At 37.5% G+C, this 26,140-nt stretch overlaps 1 protein-coding gene across 1 annotated transcript in view; it reads right to left on the bottom strand.

Moving 5' to 3' along the window:
• Positions 1 to 26,140, bottom strand: part of Slc9c1 (solute carrier family 9 member C1) — a 69,431-nt gene that overhangs the window by 31,778 nt on the left and 11,513 nt on the right. The window contains exons 8-16 of the mRNA XM_076911185.1: positions 23,459 to 23,558; positions 21,781 to 21,924; positions 20,579 to 20,753; positions 19,745 to 19,826; positions 16,278 to 16,444; positions 14,222 to 14,347; positions 6,164 to 6,261; positions 4,037 to 4,156; positions 1,195 to 1,390 (exon numbers count right to left, since the gene is read on the bottom strand). Coding sequence (XP_076767300.1) covers positions 1,195 to 1,390; positions 4,037 to 4,156; positions 6,164 to 6,261; positions 14,222 to 14,347; positions 16,278 to 16,444; positions 19,745 to 19,826; positions 20,579 to 20,753; positions 21,781 to 21,924; positions 23,459 to 23,558 — 1,208 coding nt within the window. The remainder of the gene's footprint in view (positions 1 to 1,194; positions 1,391 to 4,036; positions 4,157 to 6,163; positions 6,262 to 14,221; positions 14,348 to 16,277; positions 16,445 to 19,744; positions 19,827 to 20,578; positions 20,754 to 21,780; positions 21,925 to 23,458; positions 23,559 to 26,140) is intronic.

The raw sequence follows: 26,140 nt of genomic DNA, 5'->3' as shown, positions 1-26,140 counted from the left end.
CTGTTAAAAGACTACTGATGTAGGCTAAATGATACAGCTTGGATGGCACTGGAGTTGTCAATGGTCAGCAGTTGGAAGGCAAGACAAAGTCATATAAAATTATCTTGTATCAAGGCTCCTTACCTTTCAAACAGCCCTAAATGCCACAAGAATCCCAAGCGTCTCTGTTTATATTAATTAATTATATCAAATGTGTGATGCTAAGTAGTAAGGAAATCATATAAATTGTAATTCAGCCAGTCCAGATTTTATTAATTCGGTTAAAAATTTCAAGATTAAGTTGATGAAAGGATGTCTTTTTTTTCTCTCGATTTTGTTTTGTGATGATGTAAAATAAGTCATTTTTAATATCTTGAAAACTTAGGTAAAAGTTAATATCTTATCAAAACTGCCTTGGCAAGTGCACCAATATCTTATTTCAGTACATTGTAAAACTAACAGAAGGCATCATGTGTGGTACATGCTCAAATACATCCATTTCTGAAAGTCTTTTTGTCATTGTTTTCAAACCATGGTTTTCTGTCTTAGAGTACCTGGTGAACACAAAACAGACTCTGTGGGCTCTGTGTGCTTTTTGTTTTGTCTTGTTTTTGTATTATTAAGTTTTATTTGTTTGATTTTCACAGTGAGAGAGAGAAAGAGAGAGAGAGAGAGGGAGAGAGAGAAAAAGAGAAGAGGTGATTAGAATCTTGGAGAAGTTCAGGGAGGGTAAAGAATAAGATAAATATTGTATGAATATATTGTAAAAGAACATAATCAATAAAGTTTAAACCCTCTCTGAATCTCTTTGACCTATATAATTTAAAATTTTATTTTGGCAAATACAGAGTCAGTGCCCAAAGCATCCATATTTTCTACTGCCGCTCTCAATATCATTTTAAAAAATTAAGTTTGTGTAGACTGGAGAGATGGCTCTTGATTAAGGGCACTGACTGCACTACCAGAGGTCCTGAATTCAATTCCCAGCATCCACATGGTGGCTCACAACCATCTATAATGGAACCCGATGCCTTCTTCTGGTGTGTCTGAAGGCAGCTACAGTATACTTATATAAATAAAAAATTAAGTTTGTGTGCTTTGAAGAGAGAAAGAATTTCAAAATACTCCCTCAGAGAACTCCAGCTCATGTTGAAATGGGGTCAGGGAATTTCCTTGTCTCCCATGACACATTCACATGCACAAATTTTAGATTACCTTAAGTAGAACCTCTAGAACATAAAATGCAAGAAAATAGTAGTTAGCACATTTTATCTCGTTTTCATAGATGTCTTTTAGGCGGGTAATCCAGCAGATTATCATAGGATATGAGCTCATTAGTACCGCTAGGTATCCAATATACTCAAATTCATTTGTGAAGACGATTTTATGGCATGCATGAAGAAACATGTATCTGAAAACATAAAAAAAGGGAAGACACAATTTTAATCTACAAAAATTATACAAATTGTTTTTCATTATTTGGTCAGTTTTATCCATACTTAACTGGAGCCAGAGAACTCTGCTGAATTCTAGGCTGTAATCTCACTAGTTAGATGTCTGCATCCTTGATCAAATATGATTGGTAAGCTAATTTTTTTAAAGGTTTCATTGGAAATACCTTGTGTGGGAGGATAAAGCTTTTCCTAGAAGTTTTTAAATGAAAATCCCTGTGCCAAGGGCAGGATACTTCCCTATGAACTGTTGTTCAGGAATGTCCCTGAGGCTCCCCTCAGCACCACCCCAGGAAAAAAATACATACAATTGCTACTGCTCCTGGTTGCCTAGCAACACTAGTTGGTAAGCCCCTACTGTTTGTCTTGAATGCCTTGCTCACAGGATATAGAGAAATCAAGCTGAACAGAGTTTCCTTTCTATTAGCTAGCTAGCTGTCATAGTTTCAGAAGGTGGCATGAAGCTTCTGGGGAAAAAAATGTCATGATCAGTCTTGCTTGGCTGTGAAAACTGTGTAAAACAATGTTGCCTGGACTGGCCAGACAAGATGGACCAACCCTTGAACCCATAGTGAGGCTGTTTGGGGACCAATCAATTGCTTTCTGATTGATGAGGGAATTTATGTCTAGAATTGTCAATCTTGTCAAAAAGCCTGTGGATGGGGAGGTAGTAGGTCCTAGTGGGGAAACTATTGCTATTATTGTGCTAAGTAGACATTATGTACTCACCCAAGCCTATTAACGAGACATGTTTATGTCCATAGACTACTGCTGCTGTCAGCTTTGGTAGGAGAAACTCCCTTTTGCAATTTTACAGAGAATTGATGACTGCTAAATGTCCAGTCCTAAGGGAGCATCTATATCACCCTTTGTGAGGCTAAGAGGACATCATGGGAGAAGGGTCAGAGACAGTGGGGAAATGAGTGTAGAAAACCGACTTCCAGTCTAACAGCTGCTGTACTCTTGAACTCACAGCAGCGGTCAATGCACAAGGTCTGCAGACGACTAAGATGACTAAGGCCATGCAGAAGTTGTAATGTCAGGAGTAGAGGGTCACCTCTTTCCTCTGGATATATATACAGCTAAGAGTTGATGGGAGAATGAGAAAAACATTTCTTCAGATTTGTCGCTGCTTGTAAGTAGTAGAGCACAGACTTTCTAGCTACTGCACAGACTCCTGCCACAAGTTGTTCCTGTAATCATTCTCTTTTCACAGCTCCTGTAAGAGCCAGGCTCCCCTTCTTCATGCTTCGATTGGGCATTTACAGATTTTAAAAAATGTAGAAAGATTGCAAACAGAACTGCCTGAGAATGTATTGACGAGGCCCATTATTTCTTCAGATACCCCTTTCCTAGCGATATCTTTGGATCATTTTAAATATGCACTTCATCCAGAAATAGAAGAAAACGAAATAAATGTAAGCCTCACTGGATGAGATTAGCTCATTGTTGGACCATTTTGGAGGCATAATACTTTTTTTCTCTCTCCTTTTGCACAAGGGGCCTGAAAAAATTAACTTTTCTTCCTCTGATTGAGCTGAAGCCTTTGGTCCATTATAACTCTCTGTCCTGGTATCTAGACCCACAAATCTCTGCCTCTTCCAAATCCAGTTCCAAAAAAAAAAAAAAAAAAAAAAGTTAGGTGCCAGTGTTCCCTAAACAAACTCCTACCCAGGTACCTACAAATAAATATCTACTCTGGCTCTAGCAAACAACTGTGCTGGCTAGTTTTCTGTCAACTTGACATAAACGTGTGTACTTTAGGAAGAAGAAATCTTAATTGAGAAAATGCTCCCGTCAGAATTGGCCTGTGGACAATTCTGTGGTGTGTTCTTTTGATTGATGATCAATAATTGATTGATGTGGAAGGACCCAGCTCACTGTGAGTGGTGCCACTCCTGGGCAGGTAGTTGATCATGGGGTGTATAAAAAAAGCAGGCAGAGCAGGGTGCACTCTTCCTTGGCCTTAGAATCAATTTCTGCCTCCACATTCCTACCTTGAGTCTCTGCCCTGATTTTCCTGGATGATGTACTACAAACTGTTAGATGAAATGAATTCTTTTCTTCCTCAAGTTGCTTTTGGTTATGGAGTTTCATTAAAGCAATAGAAATACCAAGACAACAACCAAAGGAAACTGATTTTGGGACTTACGCACACACACACACACACACACACACACAAAGAATGAACATAGAAGAGTAGTTTAGAAGAGTTGGAGGGTGACAAGAGTGGGCAACAGCAGTTGCAATATTTCATATATGCAATATTTCATATATGCAATATTTCATATATGCAATATTTTTCATATATAAAAATGTCATAATGAAATATATTACTACATATAATTAACATGCTAATTGAAAAGAGAACGTTTAGCACAGTACTAGAATGTTTGCCTAGCATACACAGCAACTTAAAAATACAAAACACCCCAGCCTCCACAATACAAGAAATATGTCACTCTTAACATTTCCCCTTCTCTTAAGTGCTTTTTTCATACGTGTGTAAGGAATTACATTATAAAGGACATCAAGTTATTTAGATTATAATTTAAAAAGAAACTTTCAAAAGTTACCATCACATTTCTGATTTCAGGACTGCTCACCTTGATGGGACCCCTTTATCTTTTTTCGTATTGTACACCCAGTTGAGTAGTAATTTTCTAAGAAAGGAGAGAAGTTTCTTGCTTTCTGAATAATTTTTTATATTCTCAGGAGTCATATGTCTGAAGGACAGAGGGGGAGGGAGGGAGGGAGAGAGAGAAAGAGAGAGAGAGAGAGAGAGAGAGAGAGAGAGAGAGAGAGAGAGAGAGAGAGAGAATGAATCATTAAATGTATTTTAAACATTTTGAGTTAAGTCCATCACAGTACCATCAGAACTCGGGAGGACTACTTTGTGTAATGATGACGAAACAGGACATCTCAGCGTGGCTCCAAGTCTTGAATTGTAGATACACATCTGTGGAGTCAGGTTGTGAGACCAACTTATTAAAGAGAGTTCAGATTATTAAGTATTACAAGTGCTAGAAATCTTAACAGTCAACCATGTTTCAAATATTTGACATCTAGGTTTTCATTTTAGATGCCGCAATCTGTTTCAGCAATGAAGAAATTATCTCAGCAACACGCCTGTTGACAGGGGTGAAAGACCTGTGTCAGGCTGGGATAAATCAGGAGTACATGAAGTATCTTGGCCACCTCACATTTCCCTTCCAGGCAAGTGGTTGGGTTTAAGTGACTATAAGAAGGTTAACTTGGAGAGGTCAATGTCACAAGGACCTTCAAAGCATTTTGGTAGCACTTACCTGAGCTGCTTATAGATTTTTTTGTGTGTGTGTGTGTGTGTGTGTGTTGGAGTAGCTCTGATCTGTAAATGGTGACTTGGTCTTACTTAGCCAGCATTCTTGATTTTATAAGGAATTTATTTTACCCTCTCTTTGTGTCAATTCCTTCTCAGCCCTCTGGGCACTTGGTGCTTCTGCCTTACTGCTTGATTGATTTAAAGGTAAAAATCAAGGCTCTCTCCTACCCTCTCTCTGATGCTTTATTTTTCTCACTCTGCCTCTCCCCAGTCCAAGGTAATGATGAAGATTTTTAGGGTGACATTTATTCAGTCATTTCAAGGCTTCCACTGTGCTTTGTGCTGTCTTCTCTACCGATAGCTTTGGCATTGTATTGTTTCAAAAAGATACATTTGCCCAGCTCCTTAAATTCTCCAGAGGTCATCGATCCCTTTGAAAGGCATGGATTTAGAGAACAAATGGAGACTCTTCTGTCATACACAGATGTATTTAATATATGTTCAGAAACCCAGATTTTAAATAGCACATGCTTTATCTTTCTACCTTGATACATAAAATGTTGTAATGATTGGCTCAAAATTAAAACTCCTGTGCTCTTGGGAGAAGTCTGTGCTTGGACTACAGTGAGCATTTAAATCTGTTGTGCATTCTCATGCTACGAATGAGCCATGATTCTCTTCTGATATACAGCTGTTTCCTTTATTGTATGGGCTACCACATGTGAGTGGACACAAGGTTGATACCTCATATTTAGGATGTATGGGCACCAAAGCCCAGGCTTCTTTGTGGGATGATGAGCCAAGTATTTATGTCAAAGCAGGCTCTGGAAATGGCCTTGGAATCATTTTAGCTGGATTTAAGTTTCTTTAGCATTCAGGGGAAGACATAGGTTTGGGAGGCATGTCTGGGCTTTGGATAGACACCCTGTCAACTGCAGTGCAGTTTAACTGCTCCCCTACTCTCAGTTAGATAATACATTTCCCTGCCAAGGGTAACCTAAGGGTGCTTCCCAACACAGCAGCTTTCTTCAGATGAAGGATCTAAGGAAATCAGTACCAGTTCACAAAGACTATGCCAGGCGTTAACATTTATGCTCTGGGAGGATGCATCTGCAGAGACTAAGGGACACTTAGCTCCTATGCAAATGTTCAGAGAGGCTAAAAGGAGAAACAGTTTGCTACCTTTTAGCTCTGCACATGGGAAAGAAAAGAGAGAAAAGGATTATTTCTTTCAGGAGATGCTTGCCAAGTACACCAGCCGGAAAGACTCGAGTTTGGAACATGGAAAGAAGACTGAGTGTGGTGTGTTGAGCAGGGGCTGGTTTGTGCAAATGATACCAGGTGAACCGGGGGGGGGGGGGGACTACAACACACAAGCATGTAAACTCCCATGTGGCTTAGGGGAGAAGCCCTCTCCTGACAACATACTTACTCTCCTTTCTTCTCACCAAAGCTTCCGGCTGCCCCTACCAACACCTGCATTGCACTCTGGGACAGAATCTCATTCCTGTACTGTCGTTGGTAGCTCGCCTAAAAGAAGTGTTGATTAAAGTTAATATGTGCAGTGGACACAATGACAACTTATTACCTCCTTCACTGAAAAAAAATGCATGAAAAAGAAGGCAAAGTCCCTAAATGATCTAGGATACTTGCAGAAAAAAAAATCTTCCTACAGCGTTCTGGCTGCTGTGTTGCCACAGCATAGATACAGGCTTTGGGTGGAATAAGTCAATTGGAAACTCTGGAACTGCTAGTCTTTTACCAGCTTTCCAAGAATGAGAATTATTTGAAAAATAACTTTGGGGTTGTTGCAAGCTATGGCCCAACTGTGAAACTTATTCAGGGTATTTAAAAATCTGAAGGATTAAAATAATCTTGACCCACCTTAATTCTATGTTCCCAAATATTTCACAGTCCAACTCTGCTGTCTATTAGACAAAACAACCACCCTTTCGCTGTTTATTGACAATCTACCGAGCTTTGGGGACTATGTTTGAGGTTATGGGAACTACCACTGGGTGCTGTATCTAATAAAAGTGACCCATTCACAGCTAAGAATCACTGGATAGGACAAATTTCTAAACTTGAATATGGAGTGCAATGGAAGAAAGGTTTCTGGATGTGTAGCAGGTGTTTCGTCAACTATCGATGAACATCACAGTGATTTTATACTTGGAGGGTACTATACTAGAAAGAGAAATCTACTAACTGGAAGGATGAGGGATTACAAAGCTACTCTTGGGGCTGAGGATGGCGTTTCAAGGTTGAGGACTTGCCTAGCATACCAGGAGCCTTGGCTTAATCCTCAGAACTATTGAATATGTCTCTATAGCAACAGGAATTCAATAGAGCAGCACTCGTTTCCTTAAACAGCATTAACGTACATGGAAAGTATATAATTAAAATAATATTCTCATTAACCTTAAAGTTAAAATAGTAATTTATGGGGAAAAAGAACTGAGAACGTCAAAAATAATATGGATACCATTAAATCTTAGAAATGTTAATGGCAAAGTGGTTAAAGACTAGAAAGATGTAAATTTTTAAATGATTATCTTCACCAAACAGAAAAAATGAAAACAGTTGATTGTGGAAAGCAAAGCAACTCTTAATGACTTAATTAGTCTACGCATGTTGTACTTCATGAGGAATCTAGTCCACTCTATGTTTGACAGGTGCAAAGGGCAGCACTTTCAAGATAAAGTTAGAAGCCCAGACTTTTCTGAATTTGAAGCATTGCTTCTCACCAACATTACAATACAACACCATTCTGTGTGATTTTCTTGCTACACCATACTTTCTTTTCTAATGTACAACAGCAGAGGATATATCCTTTCAATTGACCAGAAGTAGTTGAGATCTGAATGACAACGTTTTGGAGATTGAAAGAGGCCAGTTACCACCATCAGAGTCAGAATAGAGAGCACAGAAAGAAAATTGGCCACGTTACAGGAAACAGGTGAAGACAGCTAAGGTAAAGATTGACTCCAAGCTTGTGGAGTGACCTGAGCAGAGCGAGCAACCTGCTGAGAAAAACAAAACAAAACAAAACAAAACGCCGGGCAGTGGTGGCACACGCCTTTAATCCCAGCACTTGGGAGGCAGAGGCAGGCGGATTTCTGAGTTCGAGGCCAGCCTGGTCTACCGAGTGAGTTCCAGGACAGCCAAGGCTATTCAGAGAAACCCTGTCTTGAAAAACCAAAAAACAAAACAAAACATTTCTTTTTGAACAAAAACGCAGCACAGAAGCACAGTATCAAAAACTAGGGGCGTAATAACAGTAATCAAACAATTGAGGACAGAAACCAAGAAGATACAGGGGCAGTGGATTGTAAAAATAATTCAGGGACAGATAAACAGAACTGCAGAGGTCATGCAGTCATCTTGAGTCTCTTCTTTTGCACGTAGGGAGAGGAAAGAGTAAACAGATACAATTCTGAGTTACACACAGCAGTGATAAAAGCAAAACTCTTAGGAGAGTTGTCTGCATTTGTTTTAGTGGCTGTGGAATGCTGTGTTTTCCTGAAATCAAAAAAAAAAAAAAAATATGGTAAATGACTTAAAGTAATGGCTTCAAAAACATTTTAAACTCCAATAAAATAAAAGTCTGCAAACATCTGAGTGGAAAAAGATGTTATAATTAATTTTATAAACTTCAATTAAAATATAAATTACTCTGTTTTCATATGAGCATGTCACTGACTGGGTGCATCTCTTATACTTTAGGTCTGGAAAATATTTAGAAATTAAATGATCAAATGATTTTTTTTACATTGGAAACATGAGCTACCAGGTCACGTCAGACTTGCTTCATAGTAGCATGGAGCTGTGTGCTCCTCTTCATATCTATGAATGTGATCCACCACAAACTAGTAGACTTACTTAGAACATTAAGAGTGTGTGAAAGAGTGAGTGAGAGAGAGAGAGAGAGAGAGAGAGAGAGAGAGAGAGAGATTTGTGTGATCTGTTTGTTTATTTGTATGGCACTTAAGTATGAAATCTGTAGATGTGTCATTGTGCAGTGTCAAAAGTTTGGGCACATATAACTACTAAATCATTGGGAAGTAAAATGTAAAGATATTTTTGGTTGGAAATTTTGAAAGTATCAGTGGCTAATATAGAATATCAACATTTTGAAGAATGTGTATTTAAGAAGGCATATTTATCAAAAGCTGGCTATTAACAGAGCAACTATTTGCTCTGTAATAAAATTATTTTATTGCAATTATTTTAGGGAAAATATAAAATTAAAGATTGAAAATTACCAAAAAAAATTTTTTTTGGACTGCTGAGCCGAATTAATCTTCATGATCTCATCTTTTGTACAGGGCTTCATATACTAGTTTTCTTCTTTAAAAATGAAATCAGAGGAAAAAATATATAAATATATATGAACTAATCTATGGTAACTGCTTTTAATTAGAAATAGGTGGCTAAATAATTATTGATATTCACAGTTTTTATGATAAAGTTAGATATGGTTTTGTTTGTTTTGAGACAGAGTCTCACTATGTAAAGCATACTGACCTGAAACCCAGGGAGATTAGGTTGCTTCTGCCTCCACAGTGCTGGACAAAAGGCATATGCTATCATGCCCAGATAATTATACTGTTTAAAGTTAGCTTAACTGGCAGAATCAACAACAGCAACCACAACAACAAAAAAAACCCCAAGAAGTTATGTATTTCTGTACAAAAGAAGGAAAGACATCAGGGAGGGGAATGCAGGGAACTAAAAACAGAAACAGCAAGAGCTAAGAACAGAGTTAAGATGCTCAAATAGCCTGACTGCTTTTTCTTATAAAACATAGACATTGTTCGGATAGGTTTAAGTGAACAAGTATTGAGTATCATCTCTCCACCTCATGTTATGCCATCCAGTATTAGACATACAGTATTAGATGTATTGATACATCACAATCTTTTGATATGACTACTTTCCTAGATTTACCTTGGAAGGAAAATGAACTCTTATTTAAAAATAAAATGTATTCTATTTTTCTTCCTAGGGAGAGCCTTCCCTCTTTCCTGGATAATTACGGATGGATGAGGTTGGGAGAGAGGTGGAGGAATGAGCAGGAAGATCAAATGGGGAGATAGAGGGTGATGCAGGAAAAGGAGGTACTACAGGAATGGAGAGCTAAAACTAAGGGTCATTTGAGGGATTGTCAAGAAACCTAATATAGTAGAAGGTTATATACACACATAAATGCATCTAAACAAGATCACCAAGAAACACCGGAGAGAAAGCACCCACTAGAAATCTTTTTCTTTCAAAGAAAACCTCCAGTGAGTGGAATGTGTTGAATTGCTGGCCAAATGGAACATAGAAGTCTGCAAATAACCCACCCTATTGCCAATGCTATCGGTTGTTCTCCAGACACTTATAGTTGAAGGCAACATTTACGTAACTCTTTGAACACAGTACGGAAGTAGAGAGAATTCCTATCTAGGGTGTCACCTCTACGGAATAGTGTTCACAGTTTTACAAGGTACTTCACATACTAGAGAGAAGAAAGCTAATCACCAACCCAGATGCAAACCATGTGATCTACGATGGTGACCTGATCGCAAAAGAGGCTGATAAAATAAGGACACAAAGCTTGTGGGTGTAACCAGCCACTACCTTGTTAGATTTAAGGCTCACTCCATTCCGTGGATCCCATCCTTGACACTGCTTGGTTGACCAAAAATCTGAGACTAGACAGGCCGTTAACCTAACGGAAAACCAAACACTACTATTCTGCTAAAGCAGTGGTTCTCAACCTTCCTAATGCTGCAACCCTTTAAAATTGTTCCTTGAGTTGTGCTGACCCTCAACTACAAAATCATTTTTGTTGCTGCTTCATAACTGTAAATTTGCTACTGTTATGAATCATAATGTAAATATCTGATATGTGATCCCTATGAACGGGTCATTTGATTCTCAAAGGGTCTTGACCCACAGGTCGAGAAGCACTGTGCTAAAGGAAACTACACACAAAGTAACTCCTGATGTCATTCCGATGTACTCATAGATCAGTGTCTCACTTCAGCCATCATCGGAAAAGCTTCCTCCTGAAGTAGATGCAAACAAAGGCCAAGACCCAAAGCAGGATAATGTTCACAAGTGAGAAATTTTGGAACACTCAGTCCTAAACAGCATGTGTCCATCAAATCTCTACCCTCAGGGCCAAGGGAGCTCTGTAGAGGAAAAGGAGAGATTGTAAGAGCCAATAGGTATGGGACACACCAAGGAAAAGAAGCCTTCTAAATACTGCAGGACTGATGCACGTGTGAAGTCCCAGAGACTGCGGCAGCATGCATGGGACCTGTGAAGGTCTGAGCCAGATCAAGTCTCAGCACTGAGACAGAAAGTAGACGTGGGCTCCTCTCCCTAATCCAGAAACTATTCCCAGTTGATAACCTCTTGAAAAGAGAAAATTAGTTTTCTCTAGCAAAGCCTCACTGGGTATACAAACTACACTTAAGGGCAGGCCTCACGCCCAGCACTAGATGGCCAGAACAAAACAAACTCAGTGGTATTTTGGGAGGATTTTTGTATCATAATGCTTTTTTATATATGCTTTTTGTTTGTTTGTTTGTTTGTTTGTTTGTTTGTTTGTTTTTTACCTTACAGGTTTTTTATTTATATATTATGTTTACCAATTTTGTGTTTTTGTGGAATTTCTTTGTGTGTGAATGTGCCTCTGCTTCTATATGTATTTCTTGGCCTTTTCTTTGTCTCTTTTATTCTGTTTGTTTTGCCCTATTCTGATTTATTATTATTATTATTATTATTATTATTATTATTATTATTATTTGCTTGTTTTTTGATGAGAGATAGAAAGGACAACTATGGATTTGGGAGGGTGAGAAGATAAGAAGGGTCTGTGGGGAGTTAGGGGAGGGGAAATTATAATAAGAATATATTACATAAAAAATCTACCTTCAGTAAAAAAAATTAAAGTAAAATTTAATAACAAAATGTATAAAAGATATGGCAGGTGCCTGTTAGACAGAAGAACAATGACAGAAATTGTGTGGTAAGCACACTTGGAGGAGCCAAGACATGTGGCAAAGTTGAGTGAACAACTTTGAGTGGGCAAGTGCATCAAGGAGACACGCAGCAGAAAGGAGGGGAGTGTGGAGGTGTGGACTCTCAGGAGACAGATGTCTGAGGCTGCTGCTTGTTCAAGAGGGAGAGGATGGCTGTGCTTCAGGGGATGGGCAAGGCTGAGTCGTGCATTTGGAAAAGCAATATGAAGAGTCTGCTGTCCCGATTGCAAGAGAGTGCCTAGTATATTCAGATCGATTTAGATTAGACAGCTGTACAAGTGGCTGATGTGTCCACAGTGTGGCTTTCAAACTCTAGCTTAAAGATTTTTCTATTACACTAGAATGTTTTGATCTGGGGAGTTTCACAGAAAAACTAGAAAAGTAGTTTTAATTTCCTGAGCCCTGTCACAATATGTGGCATGCAGTTCCCATTTTTTTCAGAGTTAGAGACTAATTTCAAGCTCTCCTTTCTGATTCCCTAATCAAAGGAAACGGTAAGTCATCACAGCTAAAAGAAGGCAAGCAGGGCTGGCCTGATTATCCAGGGTGAGGCCACAACCAACCCTATTTGCCTTCTTTCGAAATCCTCTTCTACTTCGGAACAGGTCTGCTTGCTGCCTCTCCTATTCCAGTTTCCTTCTGACCCACATTTTTGCCCTCTTTTCCGCTGGCATATATTTTAGAAGGGGTGTTTTTGTTGTTGTTTTTGCTTTAGAAGCTGCTAATAGAGAGTTTCAGGGAAAAAACCCTGGTGACTGTCTTTTCTACATTTTCCTTAGGGACCACGGCTCTCTGGAGCATCAGCTTTCAGAGAGCTAATGAAAGAAGAGCTGAAAAAAAAACCAACAAAACACAACCAAAAACAATAGCAAAAATTTTCCCACTGCTCACCTAACTGTGAGAGAGAACAGTCTTGCCCTGCAGATGGTAACACTTAATCTGGTGTGACAAGTGTGCAGTCTGCAGTTGAGATTCAGTACCTGGCAGCCATGTTACTCATCCACTATGGACATGACAATGATGCTTCCGCATGCTTAGGTTGGAGTAGGTGGGGGCTTACGAGAGAACATGTCTGCATGTCTGCATGTCTGCCTTGATTATTGTAGAAGAGCGAAACTCAGAGCTTACAGACTGCCCATTTCCCAAGTAGGGTGAGGAGGCAGAAGGGATAGAATGCTGAATGGCTGCAACAATGGAAAAGCATGGGTTGTTCTGCATGGAAGGAGAATAAACATGGATGTTGTGAAAGTGTGAGTCCTAGTATGTGCTCAACGTCCTAACCCGGAGAGGAAGCTGAAACTAGGCTAAAAGCAACTGCCTAGACTCTTGTTCATGGCTTCCCTACAGAAGCTCTGTATCTCTAATCCTTAACTGACACTTGAATGAAAACACCATAGCCACTAGCTGCATTTATTAGAGAATTTGATAGAAAATGCTTGGATTAGAATTGGAGATGCTAGTACTATGAAACCAGCTGTTTTAAACACAGCTCAAGGCTGCTAAATGCATCTGTGAAATTTCCAAACTAAACACCTTTATATATACAATTAATATATAAGATATAAGATGTATGATGTATGATATATATGATTATATCATATATCTTGTACTGTATATTGTATATTGTGTGTAATATATAATATATAGTACATATATAAATATATAGTATTTATAAAAACATATAGTATATATAGTATATATTATTATATAGTCTTTTCTATATATTCTGTGTTATAGATTATATATAACACAGAATATACATATTCTGTGTTATAGATAGATTATATATAACACATATATATATAATTATTATATATAACATATTATATATAACATATATAATAATATATGTTATTATATATAACATATATAATAATATATGTTATTATATATGTTATTATATAACATATATGTTGTTATATATGTTATTATATGACATATATTATTAATATATATATATAACATATATTATTATATAGTTATTATATATAACACATATATATAATTATTATATATAACATATTATATATATAACATATATAATAATATATGTTATTATATATAACATATTATTATATAGTTATTATATATAACACATATATATAATCTATCTATAACACAGAAAATATTGGAAATAATATATATTTATATATAACATATCTTTTGAGATTTCCTTTCATCTCTTCCCCTTCCTCCTTCCTTCCTTCCTTCCTTCCTTCCTCCCTACATTCCTCCTTTCTTCCTTTTTCCCTTTTTCTTTCATTTCCTTACTCCTTTAGACTCTTTCACCCCACCTCTCTCTTTCTGAATTCTCCCCAAACTAGCCTTCGTGCTAGCATGCCTCTGTTGAGTTGTGTAGGTGGAGGTAATCAAGATATATCAAGGAAGGGAAAAGCTGTTCAGGACAGTTTTGGATCCTTAGCATTTTTAGAGGAGTGTAGCAGAGAACTAACTATCTGTGCTGACAGGAGACGCCTGTTGGTCAGCTCCATGGCTTCGATGTTGAGGGTCTCATCTATTTCCTTGTTGCAATCAGGACATTTCACCTTCTGATGCTCCGTTATTTCTTCTTGGCTCAACTAATAAAGCCAATGAAAGAAGCAAAAATGTAACACATGATTATTAATATATTGTTTAGCAAAACAGCCTATTATGTCACATTAATTCATTTTGGAAAAATTACAGAATCTCGTAGATATATAAAGATACTCAATTGCTCCTCATTTGCTCAAGTGTCCTTATTATTCACTCAGTTCTACAGGAGATGAAACGATTGACATGTGGTGGGGAAAGATTTATTCCTTTCTCTCTCTATGGAATTATGGAATGCTTGTAAAAGCTAAAACATATACAGTCACGTTTTGAGCTAATGGTTCTGTGTGGTCCCCCAACAGCCTCAGAATCACTTGCTGGAAATGTGCACATTGGCATCACGCACTGTGTCAGAACTGGGAGAGGTGGGTAGCAATCACTGTGTCTGCTGCCCTTAGAGTTTGATAACTACTCATTTAAATGAATCATTCAAAGGCAGAAAAAAAGGTAAACATGTATTAAAGAGACACAAATGTGGAAAATTTGCCAATGAGAAAAACTGAAGCTTAAAGAAAATCATTTTCTCACAATGACAGGCCAACCTAGGGATACAGATACAGACCTATAATTCTACTCACAAGGGAGACTGAGGCAGGGGGATTACAGCCACCTTCTATGACTTAGCTATGTTTAGTGCAAGGTTCCCACTTCTGTCCACTGCTTTAAAAAATGTGATTAGTTAACAGCTAGAATATAAGCTAGGTCTTCTGAGTGTGAAGCCTCTGGGTCTTATCTATAACACAGTAATCACGCAGGGCTTCACCACAAAGGGGACAATGCTGACACTTGATCATTTGCTTCTGAAACTAATCAAGTGTGGCCTGGGAACTTCCTTATGACCAGACAGGGAGTGGGGTGAAAATACCTGGTGCCACAATGGGCATCAGACTCCCTGGAGGAGTGGGGGGATCAGGGAGCTTAATCACTGGTGTTCCAGACATTCCTGATCCTGATGCAGACAGGTCAGCAAAATGCCCTCATCAGAGATGCAGTAAAACTGAAGAGACCTTTGGAATGAACTCAGTATTTGTCTAAGCAGACATAATAGCTGGATTCCTGGACAGGACTCTGTTCTGAGTCCCCAGCTATATCTTTGAGCACAGATAATGAACATGAAATGAACCTGGAATCTTACTTCCTAGAGAGCAAATCTCTGTACTCCTCAAAACAGGCCCTTTACATGTGACCCAGACAAAGACAACAATGGAAAGCTACATATCACAGGACATGGGAAGAGAAGAATGGCCTTGGGAAGACCCAGGGATAATTGACTCTGTCCCTTATGGCAGCTGTGACTCAGTGCTGTGGTGAGTACTATTGTATTTTTTTTTTTTTTTTGAGTCTGCTTCTCTTGTAGCCCAGGCTGATGTCTTGAGTGCTTTAAAATGGCTAAGTCTGATCTGAAAGATTCTTAAGTGTTGCTGAGATAGAAGTGCTATTTCAAACACAGATAAAGTTTTGGTGCTGACCTGGGCCTCTATTTTATATAAAATGCAACTAACCATGTGCTAGGTTGTAGCCAGTGCTTAGCACACAAATAACCTGAATAAATTGTGAATAAATAAATGATTGTAAGACCATTCTCACTCCTGATCTTGTGTCAGAGGATGTGGTCTGAAGCTCACGCTCTTCTGTTTTTACAATATCGTTAAAAGGCCATGCCAATATGTTGCTCTCTCTTTTTAATTTACATGTATGTCTTATGAATTCAGATCAGTTGAGATTTCTACTTTGTCATGCAATAACCACAATATTAATATGTTCTCATTATTATGACAGAAAATAAGGAGTTGCCAATACATCTCTCTATGATCTAAAAATTATAAATGTTTTCAATTTGAATTAACACATGATTTAATCTACACGGAATGGCATTCATATTTACTCTAGTGGAATAGAAAACTATCATATGCTTACTGCGTATGGATTTTGAAGTATAATTGCATTGTCAACCATGTTCCAGTCAGCATTAGCAAGATCTTTGTCAAATTTGAGTGCCATGGCTGTCGATTTGGTTAGCTCCTGAAAGTGTTGGAATGTATAATAAACCGATTTATATTTTGTTGATGTGACATCACGAAGACCTTGGGGGCAAAGAACACATTGCACAAACAGCAGAAAGACGTCATTTTCATATGAGTTATGAAATATCCTTTTGTTCTTTATTTACCAACACTAATCAGTTTTGGTTTGTGCACGTGTACGTGTGCGCATGCGTGCATGCCTGCAGGTACACTTCTCTTGTGTGGTTGTATGTGGAGACCACATGTTGACATTGATATGCCTTTGTCAATCATTTTCTCTTCTGAGTTTTTGAGGCAGGGTCTATGTCCAGACCTGGAGCTGGTTTTGTCGGCTACAGTGGCTGATCAGCGAGCAGGATCCTGGAATCTGCTTGTATGTGTCTCTCTGTGCTGGGGATATAGGTGCATGCTACCACATCTGGCTCTTTTTTTTTCTTTTCTTTTCTTTTTCTTGGCATGGCTTCTAGCTATCCAGATTCACACCTTTATGCTTACACAGCACATACTTCATCCACACTGATCCATCTCCCAGCCCTAAGTATGTTTACTAAGTATGTTTAGGTTTAACCATTAAAAATTCTACATACACTTTTTACTGGCAAAAATGCTAGCAGTTCAAGGCTTTTGTACTTGCAGACTCCTTTTAAGATCCAAACATAAGAGCAATAGTGAATATTTGGAATGCTTACTACATGCTAGGGAAAGATGACTCAGCATTTTGTATTCACTAGTCTATCTATCCATCGATTTTATTTATTTATCTATATTTATTTATTTTCAGAGTGAGTCTTTTCTCCCAGTTTTCTAGGTGAGGAAACAGTACTGTTTGAGACTTGTTGTTTTTCCTCTTTGGGCTTATGCTACTGTGACCTTAAGCTTACAAAATGTTTAAGCTTCATCTTCCACATAAGGGAGCACCACTTCATATTATTAGAACTTATGCTCTTGGCTCTCTCATTTCTCAGACATTTACACTGAAGTTCTTGGAACACAATGTCCATAATCGTATGGGCAAATAAGCATGTCAGATGAATTATCTGCCATATTTCCTGAGGGTCACATCCCTCTACTGTTTTCTGTCCTTGAACACACAGTCTCTAGTTTCCTCAGGAAAGCAGCACCTGTCATTGTCTTTATTTTATTTTGCACATAGCTTACATATTTTAGTGTATCTGTGAATCTCACAAATTCATTTGACTTATTCACAGCTTGTTTTTCTTTACTCCAGTATGAACTCTGCCAGCTAAGAAATCTTACCCATCTTCAAAATGTAATACTTCTTACAATAGTGTCTACTATTTAGAGCATTCTTAATAAAAAGTTTTCTGAATAATTGGATGAACTTACACTACCCTTTAACTATACTAGGATAACAAAAATCTTTTAAAATAAGTCTATTAGCCTGAATAATTTATGCATTTTATATATCAATTCAATTTCCTCTTTAATTAGAAAACACGGCGACTTGTATTTAGGTGGACATTTTCTTTCTTTTTTTATTGGATATTTTATTTATTTCCAATACAGATGCCATACATACCCTTTCTCCATTTCCCCTCCCTAGAACCTCCTACCTACATCCCCTCTTCCTTTATGTTTTTATACCATTTTGATTACATGCATGTATTAAGGTCAGTTCTAGGTTGAGGTTCTGGCAATACAATAGATGCAAATAGTCGAGGAACAAGCAATACAATAAACACAAATAGTCAAAGAAAAAGCAAGGCATTAAACCTAGTTACGTGAACATTCTTGTGATTACTGTTTCTAAAGGCTTATCGGGATGACCAAAGTATCTGAGCCTATTTCCCTATCCTAGCCCAAGGTCATTTTTATGTTTGAACCCTACTTCCTTGTTCTAGCCTAAAATTTAGATTCCTGCCTGAGAGTACTTCTTTGTTGTAGCCTACAATTTAGATGCCTACCTGAAATTACTTCTTTGTTCTAGTCTAATGTCAGATTCCCACTTGAAGCCTACTTTTTTGTCCTTGGCCAATGTCATATTCCTGCCAAGCAGCCCCTTTCCTTGTCCTTGGCCCATGTCAGATTCTTGCCAAGCAGTCCCAAAGGCTCTCTACCTCTCCCTCTTTTTTATTTCAGTAACAAAGCTAAGCCTGTCTTAGGTTATTCTGACAAGAATACCTTGCTTATCTGTAATGGAATATGCATTATCAAAGGCAATGCACCTGTGTCTTAGGTTGGTAAGGCTCTGGGCAGGATCTTAACCATCCTTGGCTTGCCAGGCTGTTAATTTAATAACTCTGTCTGGGGGTCCATTTTCAGGTTTAAGCCATGTACTGTGGCTGCCAACATGTTGATGTTGTTACAGATAAGCTTTAAAATGATGGGCAGGAATAAAGTTCCCAGGACAAGAATGGGTTATATCTTTTTATATATGCCTGATCGAGTTATATATGCCATTCCTGAGGTTTGTCCAAAATGGAAATACTGAGCTCAGGCCATAGATAATTTTATCAGCATTATCTGCAGCATCAAAGGTCAACAGAGCAGCATTCTTTAAATTCATAATCTCACTATGCAAAGTTAACAGACCCAGAGAGGTGTTAAGATTATGCCAAATATCCTACAGGTGTCTTTAAACTTTTTTCTAACTATAATGACAATCATTGTGAATTTCAAAAGTAACACTACTCCAGTGATATTTGTTATGACACTTGGGATGGCTCCTAACTCTTGAGCCCTGAACCTCCTTCAGATAATTTGAATGGGTTATAGAGCATCATTCATTGTTCCAGATACCTATATTAATCCTTTTGTATTAATTACATTAGTAACAATTTTTTTTTGCTAGATGGTTAACAAAAATAGTTGTCTTAACTTCTTGTGTCAATGCTATTGCAGAAGCAGTGGTGCTAGCAATTAATGGAATTAAAGCTGTTATACCAGCAATAATCAAGCCTGCTGCCCTCTTGCTTCTGCTTAAAGCCTAACTCACTCCTTCCAGCACTTTCAAGCTTTTTTTTTCAGAGAACCAAGGTTTTCTAATATTCAGGGCAGTGAGACAAAAGCTGGTTAATAGACTCCTGTAACAGACATGCCAGGTTTCAATACACTAACATAATTAGAAATTATACAGTCAATGCAACTTACAATAAATGCTGTAGGAGAGACAAAACCAATTTTAGCTTGACAATTAAAAGAGTCTTAAAACATGCACTAACCCTTGTTTGAAATCCAGATCCTGTCCCAACATTATCTCTTGCTATCCTAACATCATAGGGAGCTACAGCTAGCTTCCACATATGTCTCTGACAAAGAGGTAGACATTTTCTTATCAGTGCTTTTTGGAGTATTTGGAATACGTCTTTTTCTCTCATCATAGTAAACAGTAGGGCTTACCTAATTTAGTAACTGCCATTGGCAAAATAAATCTATTGACCATCAGGGTAATTATACATACTGACACTCCATGAAATAATATCTAGAATTAAAAAAAATATTAAGTAAGTATTCAGGGTAATTTATTACAAGGTATTCTGTAGTATAAATTGAACTAGGTTGTTATATGCTAACAAATGTTTGTAGCAAGTAAGGAAATTGGGTATCAAGCATGAAAGAAGCAGTATGGTGACTCACTATATTCTTGCACACCTGCATTTTCAGCCATGTTTTTTTTTTTTTTTGTTTTTGTTTTTTTTAAATAAACAGTTTCAGGACTGTGTCTTCCCTCTTGGGGTCTGCAAAGTCCTTTGTAATAATCTTGCCTTAACATGCAATAAAGGAAGAAACATTCTAGCATATTTTGTTAGGACACTACTTAGACCTCCTTACCTGGCAAATGTTTTTGCTTTCTAGAATTATTAAAGGTAAGCATATGGAGCGATACAAGGAAAGAGAGCCAATTATCATCTCACTATCTCCTTGAATGAATGAATTCTAGAATAAATAAGTAAAAACAATCAAGTGTATGTCTTGCAACAGCTGCTTTTTAAAATGACTTATTGTTTTTAATTCATCATCATCTGAAATCCATTAGACCTGTGAAGGAGGCTGAGTGTCTCTAGCTGGTAGGGGAATGAAAATTATTTGATTTTTCTCTCCAGTCGCACAGACTCCAGTCATTGTCTCTTGACTAACAAGACATAACAAGACAAGGGGGAGCTTGCTTTACAAAATCAATGCTGAACAGCACTCCCATCAAATGCCCAAATAAGAAAACATAGCTTTCCTTACTTGAGATCTTTCCCTCTCGGAACCAAGAGAAACATCAGAGTACGCAAGCAGGAGGGCCATGTTTATGTTTGGTGTTCCTTTCATTTCACTCCAGACCATGATGAATGCCCAGCGCCAGCTGAACCCATGACCAAGTCGAGACAAAATGGGGCTCATTAGCAGAAAGACCAAAAGTCTGGAAAGCAAAACAAGTTTGTAAGTTATTTTTGTTCTAGACATAGCTTTCTGTTTTATTCTACTGTATTCCCAGTGAGCCATCTTTTCCACACTATTGTTGTGGCTCCAAAGAAAGCTATAGGTCTTAGAGGCACACACAGAAAGAATGATTGACTCTTGTTATGTCTTTGCACTGCTCAGTGCTAAGGTAATTTCACATCATCTGTAGATGATGCTTCTATAAGTGAAAGATGAAAGTTAGACCATTGTTAAGCTCAAGGCCACAATAAGAAGTGGTAAGTGGAAAATCGGGGTGATTTCTTCCCTTTCTTTTGCTTTGCAGATTTTCATCTTGCTCATTTTGTCTGTATTGTTCAGTTCTCTTTCATGCCCCATGTCATTCCTGTTACACTAATTTTGTATGATGATCTGGGATAAATATTTGCAAGTAGTTGGTTGATATCAACAACCTGATTACTCCAGATGGAAGTATAATTTTAACTATTTGAGTGACAGATGATGCTACACCTATGGCCTCCTTTCTTAGTGTACATTTCCTTTTGATGCAGATTTGTCTGTCTTTTAAGCCTGGAATAAGCGGACTGCAAAAATTGTTGGGGAGATTTACAAGGAGGGTTTAACTCTAATTTCTTAAAGAGCTGTTTTCATTTCAAGTTTTGAATTCAAAGAAATGATAACATAATATTGAGAAAAATTGCAAGATACAATTTCTCCTCTTAGGTAAAGTTTCTGCCCTTGTACAAAGATAGAAATTACTGAGTGAAATATGCCAAATATTAATAGTAGTTGCCTCTTAGTAATCTTAGTAGATTATGAACATTTTATATTCAGAAATTTTACAAACTGTTTACATTTTCTCAAATTCATTTAAAGTCTGATACAACTCCTGGGCATTACTTTGCCAGTGACCACTTGAGAAGTTTAGGTCAGCTAACTGTTCAAGATTAGGTATAAAATCATTTCTTTATTTTATAAAATATTCTTCAGGAAATCTCCTATATACACATTTTACAGGGCATTCTTACCTTAAAACAATGAGTGTGAAGTAGATGTTTAAAGAATAATATATATCAGAAAATGATATATATAAATATGTGTGTGCAGGGATTAGAAGTCCAGTGAAAGTGAACACCATAAGAAAACCAATAAAGGACAGGCAGTTCCAGAATCTGCATTTTTGAGAAGAATAAAATAGAGTTGTAGTTAACTTACAAATTTATGTATTACCTACATGAAACATTATGTAGTAATCAATGAAATAAAGGCAAAGGAGGAATATATCAACACTCAATATATAATAAAGGTAAAGAAAACAACACTAATGCAGGTAAACATGGAATTCAAAAGCAATTTAAATTAATTTGTGTAAATTAGTAACTTTCTTTTTTTCATTTAGTCTGGAAGAAATATTTAGGTTGCAGTTATATATAATATGACATAACAGAGTAATTGAACACCCAAACACCATGGTTCATGTAACTTGAAAACACTGATAATAAGAATCATTCATTAATATATATATTTTATATATAATTTATTAATAAAATTTAATAAATGTTATATAATTTATTAATACAATTTAATAATTTTATATAATTTATTAATACAATTTAATAAATTTTATACAGTTTATTAATAAAAATTTAATAAAAGTCCTACAATCACTAATAATAAAATGTTAACTGATAGAATGTGGTGGTGATAGAAGGTGGTTAATGGTAGAAATTAGTACAGAAGTGCCAGGGGACAAAAATCACAAGTTTGCAATGAAAATACCTAAGATCCTAGGTAAAGGAGATAAAAAGCCTTACAGTAGTTAGTTAGAGTGGCCTAGATAAGGAGGAATCCAGTCTATAACGAGATGAGTGTGACAGTTACGGGTGACAGCATCAATGATTTGGCTGAGGAGTTACAGAGTTGTGAGAAATAGGGGACCAGAAAGAATAAGAAAAAAAAAAAGATGGAAGCTGGGCAGTGGTGCACTCACCTTTAATCCCAGCACGTGGGAGGCAGAGGCAGGCAGATTTCTGAGTTCGAGGCCAGTCTGGTCTACAGAGTGAGTTCCAGGACAGCCAGGGCTACACAGAGAAACCTTGTCTCAAAAAACCAAAGCCAAAACAAAACAAAGGAAAAAAAAAAAAAAAGAAAAAAGATGGAAACTAAAGATGCCTTCTCTGTCAGAACAGTAGAGTGAATCTTTTCTAGGTTGTTGTAGTAAGCAGTAGGACTTACCACTATCATCTTAGGTTTCTGCTACCTTTAAGAACAGGGCATGATGAATGTTATATTTTAATTAGATTCCTTGAATTGAGATTATACAGTAGTTATTTATATGTCTGTGGAATAAGTGGCTCAGGTAAGATGGTAGGCAGTACATAGGAGGGGAGAAGTTTAGAAAACAAAAGCCAGAGGAGTTAATGTTTATCAACAGCACTGGGAATAATGGTAATTTGGCTGGAGTCATAAAGATATAGCAACCAAAATCTTCACTAAAATGGACATGAGTTAGGGGAAAAATGAACCCACTGTAAACTCAAAATCTGGTGACCTGCTTTGTCTAAAATTATGCATCAATGAATGTTACAGAAAAATTAGTGCGATATTTTATATACCAGTGTTTTACTCATACCATGCAAATACAGTTACTGTTGTAATTTCATAGCTTTCAGTGTATAAAATAAAGTCAAAACGGGAGCCACTCACTCGAGGAGAAATGCTTCAACTCCTGGTTTGAAACTTGTAGAATTTAGAAAAAGTCCTATGGTGGCCAGAGTAAATATTCCAGACATTCCAACTAGTTCACCTAATTTTAGAATGAACAACAACAACAAAAAGATCAATTTCAGTGGTAACGTGATCTCTACTGGGTGTGAAAATATCAGATATTGTGGCTTTACAGAGAAGTTACCCAACTTAGTTTCATCTAGAAAACATTACAAGTTATTACTGCTGCTCGTAGTTTCTTCTCCTCAGATACACACCCTATTGCATAGTGAAATATGTGATGTATGTCCTTACACTACTTTGGCTTCATTCCATCAGTATTTAAAAAAAAATCTCTTCATCTATCACAGTGAGGCTAAGAATCCTCGACATAGTTACTCTTTCACAGGAACGCTGGATAAGTGAATCAGAAGTCAAAAGGGTGACCTGTTGAATTCTGTAAGGACCAACCCTCTTCATATACCTTCTGTTTGGAAGATAGTACAAGAGGTATATTTTGTGGTAGAATTAAGAGTTGGGGACAACAAAGCCCCCATATGGATCTCCTCCTACTTTATTTTTTGATGCATTTAGTAAAGAAGCACTGAACAGTTTAGAAAACTGTCAGTGTTTTCTTTTTTAAGAAGTAGGTAATATTTCTGTAAAAACTTTAACTGTATGGTACAGCACAAGGAGAAGATTCATAATCCCATTCCTAAGACTGCAGATATAACTATAAAGAATTTTTTAGGGGAACTAGGTGTAATTGTGCAAATATGCAATTCCAGCCCTGGGAGGCAGAGACAGAGAGGCAAAGGGGCAGAGGAGAAGCAGAGGAGAGGCAGAGGAGAGGCAGAGAGAGAGGCAGAGAGAGGCAGAGAGAGGCAGAGAGAGGCAGAGAGGCAGAGAGAGGCAGAGAGAGGCAGAGAGAGGCAGAGAGAGGCAGAGAGGCAGAGAGGCAGAGAGGCAGAGAGGCAGAGAGGCAGAGAGGCAGAGAGGCAGAGAGGCAGAGAGGCAGAGAGGCAGAGAGGCAGAGAGGCAGAGAGGCAGAGAGGCAGAGAGAGAGGCAGAAAGGCAGAGAGAGGCAGAGAAGCAGAGAGGCAGAGGAGCTCCATGAGTTCAAAGCCAGCCTGGCATGTACAGCATATTACAGGTCAGCTAGTCTACATATTGAGCCACTGCCTCAAAACCAAGACCCAAAACAAAGCATCAGAAGTAAAACTAAATGTAAAACTAAAATGAAGGATGAAAGACTATTTTTAAACTGGAATTTACTTTAGGAGAAACATTAAATTTGCCTGGAAAGAAATAATTTAGTAAGCTTTGGACTACGAGATGAGAGCCAAGAAACAGCCACTAGCATATACACATGCTCAATAAATATTTACATCGAAGACAAACAGCAGAAATGAGACAGGAAAGATGAGGACACGAGGAAACAGGGGAGCCATCGGATCTGTCAGAATCGTGAACCATACAGGATGACTCTGTTGTGAGTTTCCCAGAAGTGACTGTGCACTTAGGCAATCACTAAGGAAGTCATGAAGAAGGAAATGCTGGGCATTTCAGTGAGTCCTGGGGTGTTTGAGTTTGCAAAGAAGTTTTGTAGAGTTTGGGGATTTTAACTAATTGAGTCAGAATTCTTTTTAGGAGTAATCCTTTGCTCAGCAAACTCCCACATATCTGTCAATACACACAGTCACACATGTGTCACTCTGAAATGGGATTGCACAGCAGTACAAGATCCCTCTTGATCTAATTAATTAATACACCTTAAAATGTGTTCTTAAAGTTAAGAAATATTCTGGATATACCATTCTCACTTAAGTTCCTCATAAATACATATTTGGCTCAGTTCTGGACCACTCTATTTGATTTACTTAGGAATTTTGTGTTTCAAGAACTACATTTTAACTGCTATAGACTTACTAAATGCTTTAAGATTTGTCTAATAGGGTATGTTCTCCCCATAAAGTACCTACTTCTTCAGGAATTTCTAAATAGAAGTCTTTCTCCATTGTAATTGATTCAAATCCTATAGATCTCAGCAACCTTCGTATTTTTCTGTGTACGTCCAGGCTCCCTAAGTTTATGCCTTAATAGTTTATCAAATTTTGCCAATGCAAAACATCAGAATTTCCATCAGACATGGAGGGCTTAGAGCAGGGTTTATCATCCTGTGGGTCACAACTTCTTTGGGGGAGTGCTCAAAGATCAGATATCTTTTTATATCAGATATTTACATCACGATTTATAATAGTAGCAAAGTTACAGCTATAAAGTACCAAGAAAAATAATTTTATGGTTGGGGGGTCACTGCAGCATGGGAAACTGTCTTAGAGGGGTGCAGCATTGGGAAGGCTGAGAACCACTGTCTTGGCAAATGGTATGCAGTTTGTTCTGGTGAGTAAGCTTCTTTCTATATCATGTAAGCTAAGCACGTGACTCATTTTTATACTCAAAGCTTTTGTACAACCGGTTATGGAACTCTTTAGAGATGACCCAATAAAGTATGATCACAGTTGCAGCTTTGTCACACTCCTTGTTTTATAATAGCAATGGCCTTCTATACTTGGGTACATTGTTCTCTGTGTACAGGTGTTCACATTTTCAAAATTTTTGATATGACATTTGAACAAAAATGTTCTACTTGAAAAAAATTCACAAACTTTTTCATAGTTA

This window comes from Arvicanthis niloticus, chromosome 12 (assembly GCF_011762505.2).
Source record: "Arvicanthis niloticus isolate mArvNil1 chromosome 12, mArvNil1.pat.X, whole genome shotgun sequence".
Classification (NCBI taxonomy): Eukaryota; Metazoa; Chordata; class Mammalia; order Rodentia; family Muridae; genus Arvicanthis; species Arvicanthis niloticus.
Note: the sequence above shows the minus strand (reverse complement) of the source record. Positions and strands in the feature narration are given on the sequence as shown.